The following is a 9,650-nucleotide window of genomic DNA, read 5'->3' as shown; positions in this document are numbered from 1 at the left end:
ACTACTTTTTAAATGCAAAACTAACTTTCCACGTCATAGCTTTCGAAACTCTTCAAAAACTGGTGATATTTTATATTAAAACTATAAAATTTAAAAGTAGGTAGTGATTTGTTTTGTTTATAACAGAGGGAACGCAAACAGAAAAAGTTATATTCGGAAGACTGGGCTCTTGGAGACGAAGACATCGAAGGACGTCGTCTGTTTTCCCTCCAAGAAAAATTGGAAGATCCGCGATTTACTCAGCACAATTTTGTCAAAGAAATGCATGGTAGCGAATTAACAGTGGCATATTTTCAAAAGTACGGTTTTAATACACCCCTTCTCTTCAAAGACAAAACAGGACTAGGTAATATCATCTTATTTATTTATATTTCTTAAGCCAAATCTATCTTTCCATGTATAAAATTATAGTTTCGCCAATATAATCTAATTGAATTTAATATTCTATGACAGTATGATTGTATTTTTATTTTTAAATTATTACAAACGAACTGATTCGCATTTCGAGAGCTATCAAATGCATTTTTAAGTATTCAACTTTTTAAAACGTGTCGGAATCGACCGCATGTGGTAATCAAAATTCATTTCTAGAAAACACTGAGAATTTTCATTATGCTTTCCTGTAAACTTTTGATAAGATACGGTATTCACACGAGCCATATCGTAAAGATAATGTAAAACTATTGAACAGTTAGGGAATATGTTGATTGTTCCAGGACTTCGCGTTCCGACGACGAATTTTACAGTGAACGACGTCAGAATGTGCGTCGGTTCGCGTCGCGTGCTCGACGTCATGGACGTGATGACCCAAAAGAATTCGGAAATGACCATGAAAGAGTGGCAAAAGTATTACGAAAGTTCGGAAAAGGATAAGTTACTTAATGTGATTTCACTCGAATTTTCTCATACGAAACTTGAAAATTACGTACAATCGCCTACCGTTGTGAGGTAAGTGATACCTTAAATGTAAGCATTCACGAAACTGCCAGTAGTAGTATTTATTCGATTATTCTATTTATTTTCGGCTAATTTCTCGGCCAATCTAGGCAACATGGGTAGACAAGGTGTATGTAGGGTTGCATATCCTCGATTAAAATTATGTACTAATTTTATTCTATTAAAACTACATGAAAACGATGTTTATCTCCCAACGGTACTTTCTAGAGTAGATGTTCTGAAACTTTTCTGGACTACTGCTCCCCTTAGTATCGACTACTTAATTTTATATGAAATATTAAAATGTTGAATATTACCATTGCATACCTAGTACATTTGTTCATTTACGAAAATAGGAAGGTCTGGGACAAAATGGGGTACTTAGATATGGATAAATATTCTTAAACTCAAATATATACCTTGCATCTCCTTATTTCTAATTGTGTATAAAAATGAATCGGTTATTATGAAATGAAGGAACCCTTCCTGACTACTTTAACGTTCTATCGGCCAATAGGAGCGGCGGAGCTCCCCCCCTCGTCGATAAATAAACGTTAAAACACGTCCTGTATATTTATACATTGGTGTATATAATTAAAAAAAGGGATGTAGAATAAAATAATTTTAATGCATATTTAATGTAGCTGAAAGTGAATAATAATCAGATTGTCTTCAGACAGCTCGATTGGGTAGACTGCGTGTGGCCTAGACACCTGAAAGAAAGCCAAATAGAAGCGACTAACGTACTTGAAGAGATGAAATATCCGAAAGTTCAAAAGTATTGTCTAATGTCCGTTAAAAATTGTTATACCGATTTTCACGTCGACTTTGGCGGAACGTCCGTTTGGTATCACATTTTAAAAGGTAACAACTGTCCGCCATACATGTGTGAGTCATTAATTTTGGTATTTTGGTTGGTTTTCTTGAAGGCAGCAAAGTATTCTGGCTGATACCACCAACCGAGCACAATTTAAATTTGTACGAAAAGTGGGTGCTGTCCGGTAAACAAGGAGACATTTTTTTCGGCGACCAGGTCGAGAAGTGTGCCAGAATTACACTTATGGAAGGAAACACGTTTTTCATTCCCACAGGATGGATTCATGCCGTCTACACTCCTTGCGATTCTTTGGTTTTCGGGGGCAACTTTTTGCATTCGTTTGGTATTGATAAACAACTAAAAATCGCCCAAGTTGAAGATACGACGAAGGTAACGTACTCTGTTTTTTTTTTTTATATAATTTATACATGTGTGTTTATGCGTCTCTTCTGTCATTATTCTCCAAAATAGAGCGCTTTCTGATTCATTGTGGTACGTTTTTGAAATGTTTGATAAAAAACAGAACACTCTAGCTAGTTAACTTGGCACTTGACTGGCTTTTCCGTATTTCATTGTTATTTTGCGCAGGTGCCCCAAAAGTTTCGGTATCCTTTTTTCACCGAAATGTTGTGGTACGTCCTGGAGCGGTATGTCTACTGTCTATTGGGTAGATCGCATCTAAACACCGGTGCTGACGTTCCCATTCCCTCAGAAAGGCCCCACATTCACCTGACCCACGCCGAACTTCATGGACTTAAGGTAACGATCATTATTATATTTGAAGTATCATGGAAACTAAGACAAGAAACTTGTTATCTTGTAGGAAATTGTGCTGTATTTGCACATGCTGCCGGCCAACAAGAAAAATGTTCCTGATCTCATAAAAAATCCGGTCGCTTTAATCCAGGACGTACGGACGTTGATAGGACTCCATAGACAGGATAGCAGAGAATTAGCTATCACGGGTCGACCAATTTTATTAGGTACATATATTAGCTAAATTAATTTTAAAAGTTAAAAAACCGTAATTTTTGCATAATTTTGCCATTACGTAGTTCCCGAAGATTCTGACAATAAAATGAAGATTCCGTTCAGTAGAGGGCCTGGACTAAAGGGGCTGAACAGAGTGAAATTGTCGAAGAATCCGTCGTTACCTGGAGATAAAAATGGACCACGAAGAAGACGTACTAGGTAAGCAAGTAGCATTGAAGAAATACAAGTTGTCTGTTTTTTTATTATTTTATTTCATTAGATGTAAAAAATGCGAGGCGTGCATGCGTAATGACTGTGGTGAGTGTGCGTTCTGTTTGGACATGGTGAAGTTCGGGGGGCCGGGTCGTGCAAAACAGACGTGCAATATGCGCCAGTGTCTGCAACCCATGTTACCGGTTACTGCTGCCTGTGCCCATTGCGGTCTTGATGGTTGGGGTCAAGCACCCGTCGTCCCCCTCCAGAAAGGCGCACCTCAAAGGAACGAGAGTGCTAGCGGTCTAATGGAATGTTCGGTAAGTAAATTCCTAAAAACTAAAAGTAAAATTATATCATTGAAAGTAGTTTTCTTCATTTTTAATGTTAAAGAAGGTCATGTTAAATAATTTCAGTGTTACTTTTTGTTGTTATTCCTTTAGGTTTGTTACGAGATAGCTCATCCTGCATGCGTTCAGCGCCTCTGTCCGCAATTTACCGGTTATATAAACGAAGATTTGCCCAACTCGTGGGAATGCCCGATGTGTTGTAAATCTGGCAAAAATGCCGATTACAAACCACGTCATTTCCGAGCTAGACAAAAATCGACCGATTTGCGTCGTATGTCAATAAGTTCGGACGCCTCCAGTGCATTTGAACAAAAAGTAAACTAAGTTTTTCTTAAAAAAAAAGGCAAAATTAATAAAAAAGATCTTTTTCAGGTCCAACCGGAACATTTAAGCGATAGTGGTAGCGAAAACGATACGTCCAAGGATGTCCACGACAATAAAGAATTGGTTCCCATAAAGAAGCGACGTACCAGCGAAGGGGATGTCCCGTCTTCCAAGTCGCCACCAAACGAGGCGCCACGAAAACAAGCACTTAGAATGCAACTGGCTCAGCAACTGATAAATAACACGAACAAAACGCTTAAAAAACCGTTATGTGTGGTCCGACCGGCACCCATAACCAACTCTTCTTTACCAGCCGGCAACTTACCACTAAACAAACGAATAATATTAAACGTGTTTCGGTTTTTAAGTCCTCACGATTTATTTCAGTGTTCGCTTGTTTGTAAGACCTGGGCCCAATATAGTATTGATCCCAGTCTCTGGAGAATCATGAACTTTTCACAAAAGCGTATATCATCTGAACATCTCAAAGGTAAAAAACGTTATCCTTTCGTACAGCGTTAAAAGCTTCGTTTAAATGGTTTTATTATCTTAATCCTTAGAATTAGTTGCAGTAATAATAATGTTTCTACTTTTTTTTTAGGAATAGTTCGTCGCCAACCGGAGCAACTGATCCTCGACTGGGCACATATCAATAAATATCAGTTGAGCTGGTTGATCCAGCGGCTTTCGTGTTTGCGTGACCTTTCGTTGGTGAGTGTGAACATTAAATCAGTCGTTTCGTTAAAAAGTTGTCATTGCGCGCACCTAAACTCTCTCGATCTATCGTTTGTGTCTGGTTTTAATGACGTATCGTTACGCGAAATTCTCGGCCCGAACAACGACTCCCGTCACGGTTTGCGCGACGAAAAAACGCGATTCCGCAATCTAAAGACGTTAAAACTTGCCGGTACGGAAATCACCGACGTCGCGATGCGCTATGTTACGCAATACTTACCGAACTTGGCGCATCTCAGTCTCAGTTGTTGTCCGCGTATATCGGACGCGGGTATCGCGCAGCTGAGTACGAAACCGGCCAATACCGTTATGAACCTTATAACTCTGGACCTGAGCAACACGAAGCTTGTGACCGAGCTGAGCCTCGAACACTTGTCCAAGTGCGAGAACCTTACGCGACTTGACCTGCGACATTCGGTTCAGGTCAGCACCCAAGCACTTATCAAATTCGCAGCCAAAAGCGATCGCAATTTGCAAGTGCGTGATATCAAGTTAGTTGTGAAAAGACAAAACAAAGCGTAGTGCAGACGGTATGTGAATGCGAGTTGACGTAACTGACTGATATTGTACCTACAATAGTTGGTTAGTTGAAAGGGGATCAACTTACCTATTATACTTACGATTAGCAGCTGTTCTCTGTAAGTTCATGGACCATTTGTTTATTATTTTTTTTTTTTTGAAATATTTAGCTTACTTACAAAGTTTGTGATTTATTGAGTAGAAGTTGCATAGTTGGCAATGTGCAAGCTAAGTAGAATATTGGAATCGTATCTATATACGAGTCTCAGTTTTTAGTGTCGAATGATCGTTTTAACGTTTATTGATTTTTAATTTAAAAAAAACAGATAAGATTTGAGTTTTGAAGGAAATTTACGTAGTGCCTGTCTTAAATGAAATTAAAGCGGATGAAATGGAGGCACTACGTACTAAACACTGTGATAGAGTTTAACACATTGCTGGGGTTGCTTACTATTATAGCACTTTCTATCTATTCGTTTTAATATCTATAATTACGTTATTGAGTACAGAAAAATCAATTTTAATATATATTAAGTTATCTCTTACATCGTAATAAAAAAAAAACGCGTAAATTTCCTTCACTGCTGTTTAGTTTTAAAATAATAATTTACTTTATAATGGTAAAGTAAATGAAAAATATTCAAATTTCTGTGTATACAGTGCCGAACATTGAAACACAGGGTAATCGTTCAATAAATGTGATTAATACCACGTTTATGTATTTAAAACTACTACAATTATGAATTGTATTTGTTTTCTAACACATTTATTGAATCGCTCCTGAAATGCTCCTGTAAAATTCTATTTAGACTGATGTAAGTTATAAGAAATTTGTCGCAAATGTAAGGTACATTGAGCAATTAGAAGCTTAACTAACGACCTATTAAATAAAAATTTAAANTTACCCTATGACTCCCAACCCACATGCTGAATGGTTACCATAATAATTTATTCATTATAAATAAAATTAAATTGAGTGTAATATATAACAACAATTGTGTACGTAACGTTTTTTTTTTTCAATGATGTAGTAGACGATACGTTAACGATGAGATAGAACTTTACTAATTATAGAGGCGTAGAGAGACTCAAGTGTCTGTACCAATTTTATTCAATAAACTATAGTTTTCAGATACTTTTTCAACCAGTTCTTACAATGCACGCAACCCCGTCCTTATGGTTGTATTGTATCTATATTTAATTGGTGGAAATCCGGAAAGTTTTGTTTATTGAACTGCTGGTTTTCATTTGTTCCCCATTTTTTCTTCTTCTAATGAAGTGTATAATCAAGGCAAAATAGGGTAACCCTATTAGGATTTGATTATATACTTCACTTATATAGTAGCAGTAGAGATACTTACTGTTAACTAATTGGAAGTTAGTGCATTTGACAAAGCAATTATTGGAGGTAGGTAGATACCGCACGTCGGTCGTCATAATCCAAATTATATTTTATACGTATATTATAACACTTTATATTTACACGATAAATACACGACTGCTCATTATCGGCCGAATCAAACGAAACCTATTGTACATTTCTATTTCTTTCCAAAAAAAGTTATCTGCTTACAACACCTTGTATACATAAAATAAACAAAAATTGAAACTGACAGCTGCCAAAACTTTTTGACATTTCTTGTGCATTGTTGCAATTGGTTTATTTTAACAATGCTTGCAACAATCAGTGACCTTCGCATCAAAGACGGAGTCGAAAAAGGTTGGAACGCTCTACTACTACAGTCGCAGCCTGTTTCTTTCTCACATCCTAATGTGGCATAATGCCGCATCATGACGTATGTCGTAGATAGATGCAATCCACTCTTACTTCACAAGTTCGAAATCGTGCCAGTTGCGCTATCGCAGGCGCTTGGTGAACTTGTCATTCATGCAATTTCGTCCTCGGAAAAAATTACGAAAATCGGGAGGATTGGTAAAAAAACGGGAAAAAATGACAGAATTTTCGTCTCCAGGCAGGCGATCGTCCGTAAGACAACTGGTAGGTGTAAAACTGTACGTTTTCATGTAGAAAAAGATTTAATAGTCGCCATAACGTGAAATTCGTCCAGCACGTAAACAGATGCAGCATCGACACAGCTGCTGCTATTATTATGGACAATTTACCTGTTATGCTGTTTGTTGATAATTAAACAACATAACATAATAAATGAGTTACTTTTCGACGCGAGATACGACAAAACCTTATCAGCTCTTTTCTATAGTGTACTTAACAGGTAAATTAGTCATTATTACATAAAAAATTGCAGATTAGTATAATTACTCTAATAACAAAAGGCAAACAAATATTCGTTGATTGTTATTAATTAGTGTTAATTAGATGGAGGTGCAACACCTATTTACATACTTATAGCTTATTTTCGGGTGCGTTTTGAAAATATATCAAGGTATTAACATAGATTACAAACAAAGCTATAAAACTAACTAAAAGCTATGGAATTGATGGTTTCAAATAGGTAACGTCTATATAATGTTTAAAGTAAAAACCTATGCACCTCTTTTGTACAAATTTTAGATTAAATTTGTTAGTAAACACGGAATAATAAAAACAATGCAGTGACCCAAAAACTGTTATAAAATTTACTAAAAGTTTATATAAAACATAATACTTAGGTAGGTATAGGAGTATAGGTATTGTAAAATTGGTCAATGGCAAGGTAGAAATTTCAATTTTTTATTGTTTTAATACTAATAACAATCTCGATTGTTAAAAAACTGATTCCATAGATATGTCGAGATTAATAGAAAGATTAAAAGCGATTTTTTATAAAATAGTGGAACAATTTTTCAGTAAAGCTATTGAAATATGTAGTGGTAAATAGGTAATAACGTAATTTTAAAAGTACATACTGGCAATTTATTCTTTTCTTTGGAAACACCAAAAGATGCATTTTTTTTAAATGTGTTTTAATTAAACAGTCGCTGCTTTTAACGTAACGACACTCCCCGTCAGCCACTCTGAACGCAACTAACGTGAACTCGTAAACATTTGTGTAGAATTTCCTGAAAATAATTAAACATGTGTTGGGGGCCGGTGATCACGCTTGCGCATTAGGGCTGCATTGAGGTGTGTTTCTGTTGTTTGCGCATGCGTTGCCGTCTTCTAGGAGAACGGTAATTGCTGGTTTGCCGTTTACTATTGTAAGCAGCAGTTGTGAAAATGGCGCATAGGAGTAAAAAGCTCTCTTCTTTGGTAGACCGAGAAAAATACGTCTCTCGTATGGTAGGTGTACTTCGTAAATGCCACATTGAGTACTAATAGTGGATTGAAACGTTCGGAATAAACAAAAAAATATTTTTTAACCTACTCGAGATTATCGAAAGGCCGAGTTGGTATCGATTTATTTGGTTTTGTAGTAGCAAAAGAAGGTGATCCTGATCACCTACGATTACGAATTTGTGTCAATTTTTTATAAGACAATCCGCAAAAGTGTCATCTTTTTAATTTATTGTGATTTGTGTTGTAAGTTGTACGCAATAACATAAAATGTGGGTTAACGCCATAGGAACTACATATCTACGACGCCTGTTTTTGGTTTTGGCCTATTTATCGTTAGTTTTTTGACCTTATGCATGTGCATATGTCGAGTTACAAAAAAGACAGAAGTGATAGAACAAAAAAAATGGTAAAGTAAAGACATTATTATGGTACTGTTTGGTTGTTTTGTTATTATATTTGTTTTTCCATTGTTTTTTTTAAGGAACTGAAGTCTACCATTCTTTTGTTAGTTCATATAATAATTGATGTAAAGGCTTGCGTGAACGTGCGTACGTGTGTTGTATGAAGATATCACGCATTTGAATTAAATCAAACTTCTATGATCTTTTTATTATTTTAAGTTGTTTGTACATTGATAAATGCAGAGCAAATAGGAATTGTTTTTCTTCATTATTTTTGTCTTTTTTGGCGTAGGTACTCTAAACTAAACCTTAAAGAAACCTGTCACATTTTTATAATTTATTAGTGGACCGTTTGTTAGTTCTATAAACTAAAGATCTCGTTAATCTTTGACCTTAATAAAAATAATTAGTTTATTCCACTCAACAAACACCCAATTAAATAATTTATCTAAACACAATTTGTAAGTTAGATTTGAAAAAGAATTGAAATTATTTTATTATTTTTTTTTTTTTGAAGGGTAGGTATCAAGTAGATAGTTCTTCAAACTAAAATACTTATTAGGTTATTATTATTTTTTACCTCAAATGTTTACCATTTTTATTTATAAATGAAAATCGAGGTGTTCCGGTAGTTAAAGGGTGGAAAAGTTGGTTTTATATAAAAAAAAATAAGAATAAATAATTTTATGAGACACACATGAAAAAGTTGATTTGTTGAAACTATTAAGTTTTACTACCTACTGCAACAAAATAGACGCTAAAGCATTTTGAAGAGTGAGTGAAATAGTTTTTACCTACTAAATCAAATTTTGCAAACGTGTTTCATAAAATTAATTATTTACTACTTTTTAAATGCAAAACTAACTTTCCACGTCATAGCTTTCGAAACTCTTCAAAAACTGGTGATATTTTATATTAAAACTATAAAATTTAAAAGTAGGTAGTGATTTGTTTTGTTTATAACAGAGGGAACGCAAACAGAAAAAGTTATATTCGGAAGACTGGGCTCTTGGAGACGAAGACATCGAAGGACGTCGTCTGTTTTCCCTCCAAGAAAAATTGGAAGATCCGCGATTTACTCAGCACAATTTTGTCAAAGAAATGCATGGTAGCGAATTAACAGTGGCATATTTTCAAAAGTACGG

The 9,650-nt window shown here is 35.4% G+C and overlaps 3 protein-coding genes across 5 annotated transcripts in view; all 3 read left to right on the top strand.

Moving 5' to 3' along the window:
• Window positions 1-5,769, top strand: part of LOC108739321 (jmjC domain-containing histone demethylation protein 1) — an 8,473-nt gene extending 2,704 nt beyond the window's left edge. For both annotated transcript variants that reach the window (XM_018473168.2, XM_025980315.1), the window contains exons 2-12: window positions 127-346; window positions 717-948; window positions 1,613-1,800; window positions 1,866-2,143; window positions 2,342-2,512; window positions 2,577-2,736; window positions 2,809-2,944; window positions 3,006-3,258; window positions 3,382-3,603; window positions 3,661-4,102; window positions 4,214-5,769. In XM_018473168.2, coding sequence (XP_018328670.2) covers window positions 127-346; window positions 717-948; window positions 1,613-1,800; window positions 1,866-2,143; window positions 2,342-2,512; window positions 2,577-2,736; window positions 2,809-2,944; window positions 3,006-3,258; window positions 3,382-3,603; window positions 3,661-4,102; window positions 4,214-4,869 — 2,958 coding nt within the window. In that variant the 3' untranslated portion in view covers window positions 4,870-5,769. The remainder of the gene's footprint in view (window positions 1-126; window positions 347-716; window positions 949-1,612; window positions 1,801-1,865; window positions 2,144-2,341; window positions 2,513-2,576; window positions 2,737-2,808; window positions 2,945-3,005; window positions 3,259-3,381; window positions 3,604-3,660; window positions 4,103-4,213) is intronic.
• The window catches only part of LOC108739271 (trypsin-like), a gene marked incomplete at its 5' end in the record, with an annotated part of 11,774 nt that continues 7,093 nt past the window's right edge, over window positions 4,970-9,650 (top strand). Inside the window, one exon of the mRNA XM_018473096.2 lies at window positions 4,970-4,985. Within this exon, the coding sequence (XP_018328598.2) occupies window positions 4,970-4,985 (16 nt within the window). The remainder of the gene's footprint in view (window positions 4,986-9,650) is intronic.
• LOC112906813 lies at window positions 5,768-9,644 on the top strand. Of its 2 annotated transcripts, none has more exons than XM_025981806.1 (2): window positions 5,768-6,865; window positions 9,472-9,644. In XM_025981806.1, the coding sequence occupies exons 1-2, from the start codon at window positions 6,658-6,660 to the stop codon at window positions 9,615-9,617; spliced, it is 354 nt and encodes a 117-aa protein (XP_025837591.1). In that variant the 5' UTR covers window positions 5,768-6,657; the 3' UTR covers window positions 9,618-9,644. The 2 variants fall into 2 exon arrangements, 1 of the variants encoding a protein (XP_025837591.1); XR_003232628.1 differs by lacking the exon at window positions 5,768-6,865 and adding an exon at window positions 7,722-8,510.

This window comes from Agrilus planipennis, unplaced genomic scaffold (assembly GCF_000699045.2).
Source record: "Agrilus planipennis isolate EAB-ADULT unplaced genomic scaffold, Apla_2.0 scaffold181, whole genome shotgun sequence".
NCBI lineage: Eukaryota > Metazoa > Arthropoda > Insecta > Coleoptera > Buprestidae > Agrilus > Agrilus planipennis.
Note: the sequence above shows the minus strand (reverse complement) of the source record. Positions and strands in the feature narration are given on the sequence as shown.